The following is a 19,795-nucleotide window of genomic DNA, read 5'->3' as shown; positions in this document are numbered from 1 at the left end:
GTTGTGGCTCTGACGACTGCAAGGTCACCGTTTTAAGTACTATTAAAAGCAGGCTTTTCAAGCAAAGATGGATGGGTACCTATGCAAAACTAACTTAATATGCAAATGCACGAGATGATTAGAAGATGAGATGAAGAATGAAGTTAAATTCAAGGATTAAAAGCACTTATGCCACAATCTGCTTCAGAGTTATGAGCCAAAACCTTTAATTTTCCAAAATGGATATTCACTTTACTAGACTCGAAGATAAATTTCTCAACAATATGCTTGAAATATCACAATGTAATGCCCAATTAAATCACAAGCCTATCACTTCAATTTATCTAGAATCTTTCAAATGCAATTATAACTCAAAGAGAACAAAAGCTTCTTCACAATTGTATATCAACGCCAAAGATACTCAGATTAGGAGACAAAATATATGCAATTTACCACAATTTCATGAAAGAGTACATAACAATTACTTGAAAAATTCGGCAAGAAATATGCAATAAATATCCAATAATTCAAGTAATTAAACCACGCTTAGAATTACTTGAACGATGAGCAATCTCAATAGATGTCAAGCATAAGAAAATGTTCAAAACCTTAGCATGCAAAATACTCTAGCAATTAAATTTCGAAAATTTATTACCATGTAGAACCATTCAAATGCTAAATACTTCAAACAATTCCAGAATTAAAAAGATTTTTCTTAAATGACCCAAATCCAGAAAAATTTATTGTTTTCCTATGGTCAAACTTTAGAGATGATTTAAAAAATATTTAAATGTGTTTTAACTATAGAGAAATTTAAAAAAATTTACCCCTCAAAAGATTTCGCTCCTAAGATTTAAAAATAAAAACCCCAAAACCTTAATACAAAACCCAAAAAGGAACTTTAGATTAAAAATTTAATTATTCCTTGTGCAAATTTAATGTGCTAAGTTCATGAATGAAAAAAAATGTGGCAAATATGAGAAAAAGGCGTAGTTAATTAAAAATTTGATGGGCCAAAGGCCACATAAAAATTTTAACTTGAAATATTAAAGCCTCCCTTTTAAAAAAATTAAAAGCCACAAATGAAAAATGAAAAATTCTTCTAAAGTTTTTTATTTTTTAAACAAATTAAAAAATGATAAGCAAATTCATAAAAAAATAAAAATCGAAATTTTTTATTTTATGAAAGACCTAACCCTAAAGAAATCAACACAAAAGAATTAAAATAAAAAAATGAAAAGTAAATCAAATGTTTGTATGCAAGTAAGAAGAGCAGCGAAAGGATTATTGACGGCGGAAGAAGAAAATGCAATGGAGCAGTGATTGCAAGTTTGTGTGAGAAGGGAGATGCGAGGAAAGGGAAGGAGAGGAACAACGAGCGGAGGAGAGAGTGAGCTTAGGCAGCAAATCAGAAGGAATAGGGCACTGAAGATGAGAATGCTGGCATGAGAGGTCAAGGGCAAGGAGAAATGGATGCGCGGAGGAAGGGACTCATGTGGAAAAGGAAGGGAGAAAGGCAGTGCAACAAGAAAACACAGAGGGAAAAAGGTTGCGGGTTTGAGGAATGAGGACAAGGCGCTGCATACAGACAGCAAGGAGGAACCCACACAGAGCAGAGGAATGCAAGAGGAAGGAAAAGAGGGTCGCAGATGGGCAGAAGACGCAGAAAGGAGCTCGAGGGAAAGAGTAACGCAGGAAGAGGCAACAGAAAAATGAGGGCAAAGGGATAAACAAGGAGAAAAACGCAGCAGCAGAAGGAAGGAGAAAAAAAATCGAATTTTTCTAGAGAGGAGAAAAATGCAGTACAAATTTGTACATCAGGGCCATCGCAGAAGCCATTTTTTGGGCACACATGGAAGTCTGAGGGAAGTGCTTGGGAGCTGAGTTTTGCCAAGAGAAATAAGAAGGACTTTGGGGTAGTGAGACTTAGCATTTTGCGAGTGATTGGAGGGATTCTCAGGGAGATTGCAAACAGGCTGTATTTTTCCAATCATTAGAGGAGGACATGATAATTGGGGCCGAATTTCAGGGGTCAGAGCTAGACCAAACCCTTTCTGGTTTGGTGGGTTATTTAAGAGGAGCTTGGGGCTAATTTTGCAGAATTTTCTGAGCACCGAAGGTGGGCTTGTCAGCAATATCTTTCCAGCAGACAGTGTCGTTTTCTGGGGCAGCTCAAGGCATGATTGGAGTAGCTCGTTCTCTTATCTGGGCAATCTATTTTATCACTTGAGTCTTGTCAAGCTTGCCATTGAGGCAAGCCCAAGTGCACTCCTTCCATACCATTGTACTCCTGCTCCAATTATCTAATAAAATAGCTCAGTTGGATGACATTTATGGAGTTTTTATGGATGTTCACTAAATTTTCTGAATTTTTGTGTTGCATGTATTATTTTGCTTTGCATATCACTATTTTTCCTAATTAAGAACATTACAATATTATCAGAGCTCAGATCTTGGCTCAGTGGTGGGGGAACTTTCTTATGAACGAGGAGAATAGGCAGAACGTTACTTACCGAAGGCAAAGGCACTGGAGCAAGGAGAGGGAGTTGGAGATTACATCTGATACTGAGGCATGTGGGAAGGCAGTATGGCCAATATGGGGAGCCAAAGAGTAAGGAAGAAGCGGCATTTGATAGCCTCTTGAAGGCCCTAAATGATTTAGCCAAGGGATAGAAGGAGATGTTGGAGGAAAGCAAGCAACAGAATAGGGACAAGAGCATCCATCGTGAATCCTATTTGGAGAGACTTCAGGGACCTCACAACAGTTCGACCACCCATCATCAGTGTAATGTTCCTCTTTCTGGTGTTCCTTATGACATGGTTAGGATGGACTTTCAGAGTTGGGGGCAGACAAGTCACAGGTGCAGGTTGGTGTCCTCGGCGGGCCTAGGGGCTTTTGCAGGAGTTTTGAAGAGTTTCTATGAGGTCTAATGGCATTCGCTTGGTATATTTCATCATCCGCACAGTTTGCCTTTCATTTCAGTGTATTCTCACAACTTTCAAAAAACAGAGTTATTATTGGGCCTGAGTCAATTAATTACACTTAAGGTGGCATTCCAGGAGGAATACTTGACACAACACCTTAGTGTAATATCTCGTTGGAACCGAAATGAGAATATCTACATGATGGGATGTGGTTAGATGTGAGTTTCAATGACCTGAGAAGACATGGTGGCCAATTTACCGTTTTCCTGCATTAAAAAGAATATTTTAATTAAAATAAAAGAGGGAAAAGTGCTCCATGATTAAAATAATAATCAAATAAGAGGTTCTACAGGGGTCCATTAGATCTATAAAAGAGGAGGAGGAGGCCATTGGAGGACATCTTGGATTTGATATTTCTTCTTGTATGACAGGTTGGAAACTCGGTTCTCTACTTCCTTGGTAGCCCGAGGACGGAAACCCTCGGGTGATTTAGTGAGATTGGGCGAGCACCCATCTCCCCTTGGTGAATTCATCCAAAATTCACAAGAGAGCTTAGAAATGGCAGTTCAGTTCAGTTTTGGAGGCCGGTGCAGTGCAACAGATTATCTTGGAGGCCAGCGTTCATCTCAGCGATTTTGGTTGTATATGCATGTAACCCATTATCCATTATAATAAACGCTAAGAATTTTCTTGTTCATTGTGTCATTGGATTGCAATGCTCTGTTTGTTTTATTTTACATGGCAATCTTTTGTTAAATGAATGATAAATTAATGGTAAAATTTGGGTTGAGTTCAATTTCTGCAAATTTAGCAAAATATCCCATTTGGGACATTACAACCATCAGCTTTCAGTGGACCAACCAAGGCCACGTTGCCTACCTTTCTACCTTCAACACCTAGTGAGCAAGGTGGGTTGGATGATCAGATGCCCAGGGGAGATTATTTCAGGGAATGGAAATCCATGGGGGAGGACTTCAAAGTTGCCTTGTCCTTCAGAGATTACTGCCAACTCAAGCAAAATGGGAAGGGCAGGTACAGTGGGGGGTCGAGTACACAGAGTTCAGAGTTGCAGCACACTATTGGGAGGATGTATTTCCCCACGTATGATGGATCTACCAAGTGCACAGCTTGATCTTGGGTGGAGAAGTTGGATACCTATTTCCAGCGTAATCGGATGACAAAGGTGGAAGCCATCAAAATGGCTACCTTGCACTTGGAGTGGGAGGCACACGACTGGTGGTTTCATGGCTTGTCCACACTAGGGCATGCCAGTGTGGCCTCTTATGAGGACTTCACATGGAGAGTGGTGGAGCGTTTTGATAGGAGGGACCCGAAGGCTCACTTCAGGGAGCTGACCCAGCTTAGGCAGACTGGCCACCCAGAGCAATACATATTAGAGTTTTGCGGGTCTTAGTCATGGTGCCAGATTTATCTGATGCCAAGAGGGTGTACACATTTATAGAGGGGTTGCTTGAGCCATTGCGTGGACTGGTGAAGTCCCGCAGACCCACTACTTTGCAGGAGGTTGTGACTTGTGCCAAGGATTTGCACAAGGCAATCGCCAAGACTAGAGCACCCATACCATCACAAGCTCCCTACCTACAGAAGGGGCATGACAAGAAGCCCCCATCCCACCAAGCAGGCCAAGGGCATGGGCAGTTAGATGAGAAGACCAAGAGAGAACTCCGAAGGAGGAAGCTATGCTTCACTTGTCGGGAGCCTTGGGCACCAGGCCATAGATGCACAGCGGGCAAGGCCCACTACATTGAGGTCTTCTCGAATAGCGATCAGGAGGATGACGTGGAGTTGGAGATAGGAGGGGGTGACAATAAGACTCTGGCAGAGAGGGGAGCACCTTTCGCACCATCTGGGGGAGTCCTCGCTTCTTTGTGTGGGGTTCCCAAATTTTGACCTTGAGGATCATAGGCACAGTGCAGGGGTAGTGTGTCTCAGTTTTGGTAGATAGTGGGGCCACCCACAATTTCATTAACACACAGATGGTTCAGAGGCGGGGTATCACTATGGAGGAGTTCAAGGGGTTCTCAGTTCTGGTGTCAGGGGATAGGACTATGCAGTGTGCCCTGTATGTCCCCGCTTTAACAGAGACCATGGGGAACTACTCGGTGACAAATCATTTCTTTGTTGTGGATGTGTCATACACCAACGTGGTGATGGGCGTCCAGTGGCTCTACTCCCTTGGCCGGGTCACCACTAATTAGAGGAAATTGGAGATGGAGTTCATCAGGACGAATGGCAAGTTGGTGGTTCTTCGGGGTATGCATTCATATCCTCCACAGACAGTTTCAACGCACAGGATGGAGGCTGAATTGAGGCATGGGGATATAGCATGGGCGGTGGAGCTGAGGATTTCAGAGGTTGGGGGATAGCCTAAGCCACCACACCCTGACATATAGGCCATCTTGGATAGGTACCCGACATACAGACTCAGTGTATGTGGATCCATCCTACTCCTACCAACCATCAACACTAAGTCTGCCATCCACCCTCTCAATAATGTGCCAATACAATGTCTGAAGCATGGACACCCACTAGAAAACTACTTCAGTCATACACGATATCCTATGCTCATGCAGGATCCCGACATGCCCTATCGAAAGAGTGGCATATGTCTCCCCTGTGTCCAGCTCCCCAGGTGCAGGTTTAGTGATGACCGCTATGCCACCCCTCTCAGTGATGAACGGTATGCAGAAGATCACCTCATCTCCCAACCTATGGCTGTCAACTCACGCACCGGCCCGATGTGAAAATTCGGTGATCCCGAATCCTACTGCAGTAACTGATAATATTTCTTCTATTTGTAAAATTACTTAAACAAATTACTTGCAGTCTTCTACAGCAATCATCAAAATACATACACTGTCGTCTTCACAAATTAAATTCTGCGGAAAGTAAATAAAAAGAAAAATACTAGCACATATATAAGCACAGTGACACAATCATTTTTGGACAATTGTCCCCAGAAAAACCCAATGTGGGAAAATCGGTGCAGCAAATGATGGTTTCTTTTATTAATCTTCAGCAATAATTTATGTACAAGACAAAATAGAGGAAGAATCAATGAGAGAATTTTACTGGTGATATTCTCACTCCACAGTTTTTTCTGACTTTGAAGAGCACCTCTTGCCTCTTTCGCTGGCCTTTCTATGTCACCCTGTGCGCAGTGACAGCATAGGTCCTACGTCAACCCTTCTGCGTCCCAGCTCTACGTCTCTCCTCTGCGATGCCTCCTCCAGATTTGTCCTGCACTCTCTGAATATGTTGATGCCCTCTCTCTCCCACCTGCAACTCGCTCTTTGACTCGAGCTTCTCTTGTCGAACTTTAGCCAGTGAGAAAATTGATTTGCTTGAGCAACTGAGTATCTACTCTGGTGTGTTCTCCATCTACCCATCGACTTCTTATAATCTTCTGTCGAAGCACCAACGGCCAAGATTAAAACATAATTGATGGCTAAGATTAACTAGAAGCCAATCCATGTCTTCTTCTAGAAGATTCTCACCATGACTTAATTAATACCCTTTACCAAATTTCCTAAGTTTAGACTTAGGGAATCATTTTAAAAAGTTAATTATTTTAATTAAGTCATCTCTAGGTGGAATTTCCATAAACGATTTCTGGGTTTTGCAGAAAACATGTATTCTAGCTATGCACAAAATTTTGTGGCTAGAACACATCTAATGCTACAAAAATCAACACCCTACTCCTTGGAGAATATCTATCGTGCCCCTAAGGCACTGAATCTCATAGCATCGTCTCAGGCAAATCCTCTGAGTCGTGTTATCCACACTGTGGCTCTAGTTCGAACAGAACAAGACTCCCCTCAATTGCACATGGTGCCAACGAGTGGAAGATGTGTGGGTTCCAAAGGGTATGATCAAGAACCCATGTGGACGCTCCCATCCCGTCCTTTAACCGATCCGCTCTCCCAACCGGGGTATGTCCACCCCAATGGCATGCCTGCCATCTCTATCAGGAGGTCTCCTTGGTGGTGATGCTCCCCAATCCCAATGGGAAGTATCATACATCACTACATACGGCCAAGCATCCCTGCACTCCCCTGCATAAGAACATGTATCTCCATACCCCTTGGCACACAAATGCACCCAATTACACACCTTTGTGCACTGTTGGACACCACTACCAGCCGCCATATCATCCTAAATCATTTGGTATCCCTCCTGCGATGAAGTAGCTGTCACTCCATGCGAAACCTCGAGGTGGTGTGAAATGCTCCTCCTACTCCACAGTGCGAGCCTGCACAACATGGCACTCCTCCATGCAACTTTGTGCTCCTCTACAGAACACTGAACTGACTCTACGCACCACCAAACACCTACGCCAATTGCCGCACCACCCTGCATCCTCGGCCATCCCACATGCGTCCATGCATCCACTACTCTGCTATAGAATCCACTACATGCTAACGGAAATGAAACTACTATGCCTAGCCTCAGTAGCTCCTGTGTCCAATATGCCAATAAGAGAGTATTGTCTCCATACAATACCATGTCTTATGGTCTACTGATAACACCTCCTCCGACCAGTCCCTACGAGAGTATGTTGATCATCCTACAATCCCATGTACACCCAACACCCCGGACAAACCGCGGAGTCTGCCTCCCCCCTATCAATCCAACTCGACAATAGTGTTGATGGAGAGCTAAAAGTGTGTGGGCTCTCGGTCACCGAATCCATCGCACTGCTAATACCATCACTAACCAAGCCCATGTTATCACTGGGTATCCCACCTAGATCCCAACAACAATCTGGCACTCGTACTCCTCTAGAAACCCACAGCCTTTGCTGAAATACGGCCATGGATGTACCCAACCGCCTAACCTGCTCCATCAGGTACCAGCTCAGTACCTCTCGCCATCCAATCCAAAAGGAGGGTTCAAATGTACAATATTTGTGTAGAAAACAAGCCCTCCATGTTGACGTTGTGCCATACTCAGCTCAAGTCATTGGCCCCTATGGACCAGATCATCCCCTATGATCTGTCTAGACAACTTCGCCTCTCTCCATGCAATGCATAAGGGTGAGATAATAACATTGTGGACCCCGTAAGTGTGCCCTTGAAGCGAACTGTGCTGAAATCCCAACATGTGCTCTCTGTGTTGCGCCTCGTCAATGTCTAGCCCCAAGGACGGCTACGCATCCTCTGCTCCATCACAGTCTCAACTTGAGCCTCCAACTGCTCCTCCACCAACAACCCATCATATAAAAAAACCTCACCAGTCAGTTGTAGGTAATTTTCGTCTGATAACTCTGTCATAGATTTGGATGCCCCTGTACCTATCGGCTCCTCATCGACGGTGGAGATGTCTCCCAACACCTCATCAACCTGTGGTGCGTTGCTATCACCTGAAAACTCGGTCACAACACTGAGTACCTCATCAACTGTCGGCATCCCATCAATGAGTGTATGCTCAATTGTCTCCTTGCCAACCATGGCCCCTTCAACTACTTTTTCATCTTCTGCCTTGATGCTCCTCATCATCCCTACATAATTCCACTGAATTCCCACTTATTTGTGCATCTTAGTTCACAGAACTCCCAAAAGGAGAGGGGCGCTTGCATGTCATACCAAATGATTGGTATGCCCTCCAATTTGCTGCCAATAGCTCCACATCAATTGCAATCATGTCTTGCCATCTTGATGCATTATCCATAATTTTGGGCACATTGGATTTGTTGTATAATTGAGAATGGTCATGATTCCCAATTGTGGTATGGATCAGCTGCTCCACCACATCAATCATCATTTGTTGCATCCTAATCACCTCATTCAAGGTTACTACCATGTTGATTGATTTTAACCTTTCTTTGAATCCCATGATTTCTTAGTTTTTTATTCTGGTCTTGTCATCATTTGGCTTGAGGCCCACAGCTTGGCCAAGATCATGCTCTGATACCGCTGTAATATTCCTAACGGGAAATATTAAGTGATAACAGCAATAAAGCATAAACATGTAACCATAAAGCTAGCAAACCAACATAATGACAAATTGCACCAGAATTTGTACCAAGCACTGATCCATTTTATTAACTGAGAAAACAAGGTACATATAAATGAAGAAGAGGAACCTCAACTTGCTACAACAAGCTAGTCAAGTCCTAGATGAAAATGGTGTTGAGAAATCTAGGGCATCGAGATTAAGTGATTTCTCTTCTTTTAGTAACTGCGTGTGAATGCTTTTTACATCTTAGATTAGGACCTTCTTTTACTTATGTTAGTATAGTATTGTTCTTCATCAAATAGCTACCAATGCATGAACCATAAAGACACAAGAGACACAAAATATAGGCAATAAGCTAGGGCCAAAACCTCTCCCACTTGAGTGGAAAACCCGAACAATTTTTTCTTATTATAGAGATTCCAATTAACAAATACCAAGACCAAGACCCTTGACCTATTTGCCACTCCAAGACCAAGTCACGCACCTTCCTTGATGAAGTCTTTATTGAAACAAACTTGTTGCTCTTTCCTCCTTCTATGGTCAATGCAAGTCAAACTGTCTGCACTTCTGCAATTTCGGTCTCATCCACAGATCTGCAATTCTCGGCTTATCTAATTCTCATGTGTGAGTTGTTTGGAGATATCTTTCTTCTTTGCTTGACTGGGAGACTCAATCTTATGACCTCAACTATGATGTATGTTGATATAAAGTTCCTTTTCGTGGCTCCTTTGCTGACTGAGAAAACCCTATTGCAAAACCCTTAATACATGCCACACGTGCAAGGAAAAGGTGACCAAAATAGTGCCAAAATAACTCGAATTCTGCTCATTGCACTGGTTGAGAGGCTTCTATCTCTCCTTTTTGCACCTTCTAATGTACTTTGAAAGCAAAACCGAATTCAAAGCCTAGAATGAAAGTCGAGTTGCCTATAAATAGTAGTTTTCCCATGCAAATTAGTCGACATGACTTGGAGACAAGGTCGACATGCCTTATGGAGATTATCTTACTTTCATCTTGAGCCGACTTGAAGGAGAGGTCTTGTGCTTGTCTTCGACGACTTTCATAGTTATTTTAATGACTCATACAAAATGTAACATGCCCAAGAAGGGTCCTTCATGCATGACATTGACTCAATTTGACTTTTATGACTAGATGACAAAACCTAAAGGCTCACAATGGGAGCCATTACTAAAAATAAAATTCCTTGCTTATGAAACCCATGAGACAAGCATTACAATAATAATTTTATTTTTCTTATTTTCATCAATTACACAAAATTACAATTACATATGTCATTATGAAGACCGAACCTAGTTACATTTTTCAACACTCCCTTTTAACTAGGGAGGTATTCATAATGGTACTTGGTCATTCTCAATCTGAAGAATTTCTCATAAGAAGAGTTGGATTGGTAACCCATCTGTTTAGCATCATATCAACCAGCATTGTCACATAACAAGGCCTTGACTAACAGCTCTATCTCTCCACAAGATCAGAGCACAATGCTGGCGAGACCAATGATGTATAGACACCCTAATCAATGTCTCTCTTGGAACATACCCCACCTGGGTTCTCAAGGTGTGTTCCACCAGGACTATTCTTATCTTGGATTCCCAATCCTCAAGGAATATTGGTCCTCTACAACTACTCTTATCTTGGATGCCTTAACACGCCCTCAAAGAGCATCAGATGCCAGATGTTCACCCAATCCTCCATTTTGTCTTCCCAAGTGAAGACAAGAATGATGTGTCTATCTCTCCCTTTTAATTAGGGAGGACATATCTATTCCAATAAAGGAATGTACTCATTCCTATGGAAGGAATGTACCTAAGCTCCCTCTTGGCATAGGAATTTTTGCTTCCAAGTTTCTTCCAAGTAAGAGACTTGTTTCCAGGCTCCCTCTTGATTAGGAACCCATAGTAGCTCCTCAAGTGGAGATGATGGGTCAACCAGTTGCTTGAAGAAATCCTCCTCACGATGTCATGAACTTCTTTCGTTATTTAGGAGTCTTCATGTTTGGGAGTTTTTCATAGGGCACATACCATTCATCACTTTCATCCATGAGTCAGTCATGTCATCGTCGGAAAGTGATCCATTTGTTCATATCTGTCCTTCCTTCATGCCATGTTGCCTTCTTCACGTCATGTTTCCATAAGGATCTTCATCCTACTACATGAGCATCAATGGTGGAATATATCCATAGATCTTTCCTCAACAACCTTGCATAAGCCTGTCTAGATATTTGTTCAAAAATAAGAAATAAACACATAAATCAAAATTACCTTTGTGATGATCTTTCATCATGACATCTTCTAGTTTGCATCAGCATCATGCATACATATCGACACATCTCCCAAAGATATATATATTGTCAAAAGTCTCTTTCTTTTTCTAGATTCCATTAGAATCTTCACATCTTTCATGGAAATATCCCAGTCAAATATTTTTGGTCTATGGATGTTGATTTCCCTTTTCCATGGTTGCATATCCCATGATCTCTTCCTTCCTTTCTTCACACATTTCATTCTTAGGAACTTCCAATCAGAATTCCTCCATTTGTTGTCAACCACCTCATATTACATATGAAGACATATTATGTTGACTCCACTAGACAATGCATGACCCATGCCTTCTTGCATCCTTTCAAAGGAGGAGATCCTTTTTCTTTTGATCATGTTCTCAAGATAGAGCATTAATCCACGTTCCCTGAAACCATATGATATGACTCTTCAATATTGAATATAAGCATACCTCATTTTTCCTTTGGGTCATCTAGACTTCCTGTAGCAACTTCCTTGATTGAAAGAGCTTCAATCCCTTGATTTGCTTCACCTTTTATGTCATCATACCATCATCTCATGAATTCCACAAGTTTGGAATTCTTGATGAAAGACTTGCTTCCCTTCTTGATCGATGAACCTTTCGATGAAGATTCCATTAGAGGATCTTGAGGATCTAGAGTATCCCCATCCACCAGATGTTTCCTTTTGACAGATGTATGATGAGCCTTGTACTAGATGACCTTTTTCTTGCCACTTATGTTTTTCAATGAGGTTCTCGAGAGCTACATCCTTCATTGTTGATTGCCATAGATTTCAACCATCTTTCATGCTTCTCTATGATTATGTCTCAAGCTCTTGCTTTCAGTGTTTCTATGATTCCTTGATGCTTCCCATTATTTTTCTTAGCGAATCATGATAGCCATATCTTACAACAAAAGACTTAGGAACTTGAAAAGAACTTGGGTGAGGAAGACTATCTCAATCATAGTAAAGATCTCTTACTTCCTCTTTCTTGGACTTCTTCTTTTCAGCTTCCTCCACTTCTTTGGTGATATGAGCTTCTTCTCTTCCTCTTTTGTTATTGTCCTTCTTGATCTTAGGACAATCTCTTTTGTAGTGTCCATATTCTTGACACCCATAGAATTGAATCTTAGTTATGTCCCCCTTCTTTTTCTGAGAACCAAACTTCCCAACTTTTCCCTTTCTTCTTGTCATTAAAGTATAAGATTGATTTTGCTCATTTGCTCCCACATCAGATTTGGCCTTTAGTCTAGATTCTTCAATCTTGCACAGTGACCATAGATCCTGGAATGGAGTAGCTTCTTTATTCCCATAAATACTTTAAGTAAAGTTACTCCACTCCTCTGGTAGTACATTTAGTATCACTATAGTCATTTCTCTATCAGGCATGACTTCTCCCAGATCTTGTAGTTGATCCCGGATTTCAAATATCCTCATAAAGTATGAGGCTATTCCATCTTCCCTTGACATCTTCAGCTTGTAGAGTTCTTGCCTTAATGAGATCACTTCTCCAGTAGTGCTCACGGAATATAACTCTACCAGTTTGTCATAGATTTCTTTTGAAGTTTCGAGTTTTGATACATATGGGATAAGGGTACCCTTGATGGATTCTATGAGAATCCTTTGAGCCCTAACTTCCCCTTTCATATACTTTGCAAGAACTTGAGCATCTTCCTTTCTTGGTTTAGTGATAGATCCTTTGACATGTTCCATAACCTCATTTTCAATGAGATTTAAATCTGTCCTTTTCTTCCATGCAAGATAGTTTGAAGCCCCAACCAATTTGTTGCTTTCCTTGCAAAAAGACATTTTGACAGATTCAGATGTGGACATAAATATACTTACTTGATAGGATGCTCCTTCTCCTTGTTGCTTCCTTGATGTTGATGATGATATATAGAATAGAAAAACTTCTCATTGATGAAGATAGTTTTCTTCAATAATGATCCTTGATCTCACAGAGAGGGAGATCCCTTAGGATTCTTTGATGGTGAAGTCTTGTTGATGAAGATCAATGATGACTTCTTGATGATGTCTTCAATGGTAGGAATCTTGTTTCAACGAGAGAGAGATCGCCTTAGAGTCTTGATGACAACGCCTTTTGATCTAGCTTCCTTTGGATGAATAGTCTTCAAAACACTTCAACTTCAAAGTGATTGAGAGCAGATCCCAGGAATGCTTCTCAGATAGATGATAATATGATCTCGATCTTGAAGTTCTTTTCTTGGATGAATAAACTTCAAGCTTACCTTGATTCTTAGATCTTTTCAACTTGAGTAGATGTAGGGTTTTGGCCTTCCTTTCTTGATGATGATCCCAATATTTCTGTGTAGACTTCTTTGATCTAGGGTTATGATGCTTATTTTGTAGATCTTGAATTCAACATGATCTTCGCTTTGATGCCTTCCTTGAGATTTGATCCTTGACTGTCCCTTGATAAGATGCCCTTCCTTGATTTAGTCACCTTAGCTTTGAAATCATGTTGAGAAAGCTAGGGCATCGAGATTAAGTGATTTCTCTTCTTTTAGTAACTGCTTGTGCATGATTTTTACATCTTATATTAGGACCTTCTTTTACTTATGTTAGTGTAGTATTATTCTTCATCAAATAGCTACCAATGCATGAAACCTAAAGAGACAAGAGACACAAAATATAGGCTATAAGCCAGGGCCAAAAACTCTCCCACTTGAGAGGAAAACCCGAACAAATTTTTCTTCTTATAGAGACTCCAATTGATGAATACCAAGACCCTTTGATGAAGTCTTTCTTGAAACAAACCTATTTGCCACTCCAAGACCAAGTCACACGCCTGCCTTGATGAAGTCTTTCTTGAAACAAACTAGTTGCTCTTTTCTCCTTTTATGGTCAACACAAGTCAAACTGTTTGCGTTTCTGCAATTTCGATCTCATCCACAAATCTGCAATTCTCGGCTTATCTAATTCTCATGTGTGAGTTGTTTGGAGATATCTTCCTTCTTCGCTTGACTAGGAGACTCAATATTATGACCTCGGTTATGATGTATGTTGATATAAAGATCCTTTTCGTGGCTCCTTTTCGTGGCCACACATGCGAGGAAAAGGTGACCAAAACAATGCCAAAATAACTCAGATTCTCCTCCTTCTTGCACTGGATGAGAGGCTTCTATCTCTCCTTTCTGCACCTTCTGATGTACTTCTGATGCAAGACCGAATTCAGTGCCTAGAATGAAAGTCGAGCTGCCTATAAATAGTAGTTTGCCCATGCAAATTAGCCAACATGACTTGGAGACAAGGCCGACATGCCTTTTGGAGATTATCTTACTTTCATCTTGAGCCGACTTGAAGGAGAGGTCTTGTGCTTGTCTTGGAGGGCTTTCATACTTATTTTAATGACTCATACAAAATGTAACATGCCCAAGAAGGGTCCTTCATACATGACATTGACTCAATTTGACTTTTATGACTAGATGACAAAACCTAAAGGCTCACAATGGGAGACATTATTAAAAATAAAAATTCCTTGCTCATGAAGCCCATGAGACAAGCATTACAATAGTAATTTTATTTTTCTTCTTTTCATCAATTACATAAAATCACAATTACATATGTCATTATGAAGACCGAACCTAGTTATACTTTTCAACAAATGGAATTGCCCAAGTGTTGGAAACTGCTCTCCCAAATCTCTGCATTGGCCTAGTAAATTATGCTATTGCTAGCTGGAAAGGAGTTAGTGTTTCGGGCCTCTACACTGCTCAGAAAATTCCAGGAAATTAACTACAGCCTTCTCACAAGGAACCCAGAAAAATCTCACGGACCCAAGTGGTGGAAATGGTCCCAGGGTAAACTGCACCCTTCTCCAACAATTTTTGTTGTTGTCTACTGACTAAAACACTAATTTCTATTGGAAATAATGCTCAGGAAATTATGCAAAATTAGCCCCGAACTCCTCTCACCAAACCCACAAAAATCCAAAAAGGCTTTGGGTTGAATCCACCGACCCCAGGTGACCCCCAACAAGTGCAAATCGCCCAAGCTAGCCGGAAAACACCCCACAGTTTGATATTACGGAATTATGCCCAAATCTACCACTGGATAATTTCTCCGTTGAGGTTTACCTCTAATCTCCAGCCCTTATCTCTCACAATTCTTCTCCCTTATTGCCTTGTGTAGGCTAAAAGCTAGAAACCCCTACGCACTTCCAAATGAAGAGAATTTCGTCCCACAAATTTGTTGCTCTCTATCCCTGCAAAATCACCACAAAATTCCCGGCTCCAACTAGGAAAATCCTCCTGCAAATAACCCAGACTCCAACTCGTTGTATGTTGGACCACAATGAATAACTCGAATGGCCTCTACACCTAGGAAATACGCAAAGCTGGGAATATTGTTGTCAATGAGGCTCTATGAAAGCCCAACAATGGACTCTCCGAATTCCCAACTAGGGAGGCACTCAAAGTCCTCCGAAGATGGCGTGGAATCTCGCCTTGAATTCGTGTGCTAAACAGCTCCTAGAGAAGATGAAGTGTTAAGTGTAATAGTCAAAAGATAATCCACAAAATGAGTCCATCCTCCTTTTATAATTTCTCCTCATTCCTCTAGACTCATTTTTTTTAAATATTATTTTCTTGGTGGGGGGCATTTTCCACTAAGTTAATTTTGCCACCATTTTATAAAATAATAATTTGCTGCTATTCTCCGATAAAATAATACTAGCCACCTTTCCCTAATAATATTTGCCCATTTTTAATTAATATTACTAAAATTGGGCAAAATTCCTTAGTGACTCCCATGCTCCCAAAATTGGGGATATTACAGATTTGCTTAAAAGGAGGAATGAAGGCACAATTTGTATCATAATTGTACGCACAAGATTTGTGTGTGAGCTTGTGAGAGGAAAAGCATCCAAGAGGAGCTTGTGCGCAGATTTGTAGGAGAAAGAATTCCTTGGGAAGTGCACAAGGATTTAGGGAGACTCCCTAAATAATAGGAGCAGCCCATGCACTAGAAAATAGGAGCTCCTAGTGCGCACAAATTTAGGAAGCAGGATCAGGGTTATGTCCAAGAGTGTTTCGGCTTAGGATAAGCAGGGAGAAGGTTGTATTCTCCAGTGAAACAATATTGTACTGTAAGAGATCTATTGCTCATTCTTCTATCAATAAAATTATCAATCAAGCAGGGTTTTCCCAGTTGGGTTCCCTAGAAAAATATTGTGTTTTGTCACTGTGTGACTATGATGATTTATTTCTGTTCTATTTCGCTGCAAATTAGTGGAGAAATTTTGTGTCTTGGGAATAGAAACTAGTTTTCAGAATTGTTCATTAAGCAGTTGCAGAATTTCGAGGAATTTCTACACCTTTTGACAAAAAATGGAACCATAAAAAAGATTTGCACCTCAAGGAATTTGATCCCCCTTAGTGCTCAATAAACCTAGGGCCAATATGAATTTAGGCTGGTATAACTTTAGGCTAACATATAACTTATGTCATCATCATGGTTTATTATGTAAAGTGAATTTTTGACAAAAGAACACTACCTACATCAATACATTCTATCTTATGACCATTCTAAACATTTACTTTAAAATAGAAAAAGAAGTTTTCTCAACACCTTTTAAATTTTCAGCCTATATTAATTAGCTTTGGAGGAATATTTCTGACAGTGGCACATATGAATCAAATGCAACTTATTTTATTGATAAGAATCAAAGTCTTTACTGCTAGGTATAATAATCAATGAGCAACCTAATTGATATCGATTGTTATAAAGGTGAACTAAGTCCAAACAATTTAACTGATTCAAATCATCATTGCTTTTTAAACCCCACAGTATAGGCTAGCTTCACTAAAAAGCAACCATTATCTTAATTCTTACCTAAGGTTCAGCCATGTAATAATGAGAACTGATGAAAATAGAAGAACAAAGTAACGTCCAGCATCAAAAGTATGCACCTGCAAATAAGCAGCAGCACTCCCAACCTGCCAACTAAATAGTATTAGTTGAGCATTAAAGAACTTTGAGTTGTGCATTTAAAAACTAAGTAGGTGCTTGAAAGATGAACCAATTTTAATTCAATATATCTAATGCAGTGAAAATAAACATTTTCATGATTCCATGATAGGTTGCATGCCCATTATGGGTCCTTCCTCTATTGGTGAATATCTTCCACTCCAGTGCTAATCCTCCAGTCATAAACCCCACAAAGGAAAAATTCAGAAATCACCACTTCCCTTTCTCAAAAGTGTAAACTTATCTTTTATCATGGATACAAAACAAACTGTTAGAAGTCCTATTCTCATTTGAAGACCAAAAGCATTGATGGAGAGGGATTTTATTTACACATCTTCCAAAGTGAAAATGTTTAGCACACAACAATCAGAATCACTATAGAAATAATTTTCCAGAACTCATCTTATTTAGTGGTGCAGTGAAGAGAAATTCCATCTATAACCCAGTACAGCAACTCTGATCTAATTGAAGTTCAAATGATTATACAATACATAGTTTTAAACATCAGAACTAGGCTTTGAACTGGTCCACCTATCAAACCGAGTTTTGAACCGGAACTGGATCAAACCAGAACACACAGGATTCAGTGAATTGGTCTTTAAAAAAATACATCAAGTAATTAATTTTTAATGAAAATTTTATTTTTAAGATTTCAAATCATACAGACAAAAATATACACTTATCTACATACCATGTAAGGGTGCATATATCAAAAACACACCAGGTGCAATCCATATCAACAACAAAATACATAACCGATGAGTCTCTAAAGATCATAGATTTGAAGGTGTAAAGGGCCTATGGAAGATCCACTTTCAAGATAACACTAAGGGTGGCCCTTGCCTAAAGATTCTATCAAATGCAATAACTCATTCGACATCAAAAGCAAAAAAACTCCTCTTTCAAACAAATGAAACAAAAAGGTTAAGTAGGATCTATCACACATAACCTTTTCCAATGTACCAAGCTTGCTCCTCCATGGCCCTTGAGTCGACTTTGGCATCCACAAAACTGAAACATTTGCTTCCAATAATGCACCAAAAGCAATTAGCCTCACATTGAAAAAGAGACATTACCATTCCACAAAGCTTGAACAGGATAAAAATAGTTTTGTTCCAAAGCTTGGAAGCACTTTCAACTCACAATTCACAAATGGGAGGAGCTATTCTTTATATAGAGTATAGTTCAACTTCCCTTGCAGTTAAATATGATTTGTTTCTTCTAGATCCACAATTTGCTCCAAGGAAAAACGATAAAATGCATCACTCCTTAACCTTCTCATTGACCCAAAAATAGCAAAATCGATTTTAGACCTGTTACCCACCATTTTGTGGGTGATATCCCTAGAAGAAAAAAATTCTCCAATATGGTCCTCAACCAGCAGCCCCTTGTAGCCACCAACTAGCTTGTTGTGCCATTTCTCCGCCACCTAGGCCGGCCATGTGGTCCCTCACCCATCTATCATGATTGTATGTTTAAAGGTGCCTCTCAAACATAAAGGTATGCCTTGTCATTTGGTAATTGAGTATTGTAGTTTGCTTATCATGGATACTTCTGGGCATGGATTAATGGGGGGATTCAGCGGAAAGAGTGGGCTAGGTATGTGCTCTTGTCCCCTATACCTCTTTTGGATGTTAACCTTGGACCCTAGTCCCATGGGATCTCTTTTACTAACCTTTGGGCTTTAGGGATGGTACTACATGAGAAACCCTGATTTTGGTTGTGTGGTCCCACTCCCTCATCCACATATATCACTCCCCTTCCACTCATTATAACCTCATTCATCATTTATCCCACCTGGGTCTACATTCCTCCCCTGGGTCCACATAGGGTTAGCCTTCCCCCTCCCCTTACCCACCCACACCTTGGGTCGGGCCTGGAATGATGCCCCAAAGGTTGATGCAACTGAAAAGAAAAGTAAAAGCATAATTGGTCACATTCAACAAGAAAATGTACCACAAAATGCAAAAGATGAATGAGACAAACACATTTAGCACATGGGCAAAAGCCAATACATGAGCTCTACCCCATTATCATGGCTATCACCCTGGTTCCTATAGGCCCCTAGATGAGCCTCCTTTATCAATCAGGAACCCATGATTGTCCCAACCCCTAGTGGGCGATGAACCGGCCTACCTTAAAGGGGGTATCCACTGCTATATCTTACACATCATGCTCTTATCCCTTGAGCCCCGAGCAGTTAATAAAAGAAAAACCATAAAAGGCAAGAGCCATACAAATAAGGGTAGAAAAATCAAGGTCGGGGCACCTCATGTATCATAATTGCTCCCTGTTGTTTATATTCTGTTGTGCAAAGTAGACTCATTGTGGTACTTGATTTGGTAGCGTCAGTGATATAATATTCTATCCTAGACACTAGTATCACGGAAAAACAACATGGTATCAGAGCATGTTTGAGCTACTTTGAAAGGACAATGAATCAGAGTGTGCACAGCGAAGCAACTCAGAGAGAGTTGTGGGCGTCTAGATCATGGAGCACGGGGTTTAGCTGAAGACATGGAGATGTGGTTGACCAGGTTGGCAGCAAGCTACAAGTTCTGGTGGATTTTTGGTGAGCCTGGTGAACAACAGCTTGTTGTAGCACAGGTGGTTGATCATGG

General features: G+C 40.7%; 1 protein-coding gene across 6 annotated transcripts in view; it reads right to left on the bottom strand.

Moving 5' to 3' along the window:
* ABC4 (UbiA prenyltransferase family protein) overlaps positions 1–19,795 on the bottom strand; it is a 235,356-nt gene that overhangs the window by 157,102 nt on the left and 58,459 nt on the right. For 4 of the 6 annotated variants that reach the window (XM_089404432.1, XM_089404433.1, XM_089404430.1 and 1 more), the window contains exon 2: positions 17,040–17,143. In XM_089404432.1, the coding sequence (XP_089260558.1) occupies positions 17,040–17,143 (104 nt within the window). The remainder of the gene's footprint in view (positions 1–17,039; positions 17,144–19,795) is intronic. The other 2 variants (XM_089404435.1, XM_089404434.1) reach the window with 1 other exon arrangement.

The sequence above is a fragment of the Pinus tabuliformis genome, chromosome 2_2 (assembly GCF_031772625.1).
Source record: "Pinus tabuliformis cultivar Carrire ecotype Pingquan chromosome 2_2, CPIR1, whole genome shotgun sequence".
In the NCBI taxonomy this organism is placed as follows: Eukaryota; Viridiplantae; Streptophyta; class Pinopsida; order Pinales; family Pinaceae; genus Pinus; species Pinus tabuliformis.
This window is presented reverse-complemented; position numbering and strand designations above follow the sequence as displayed.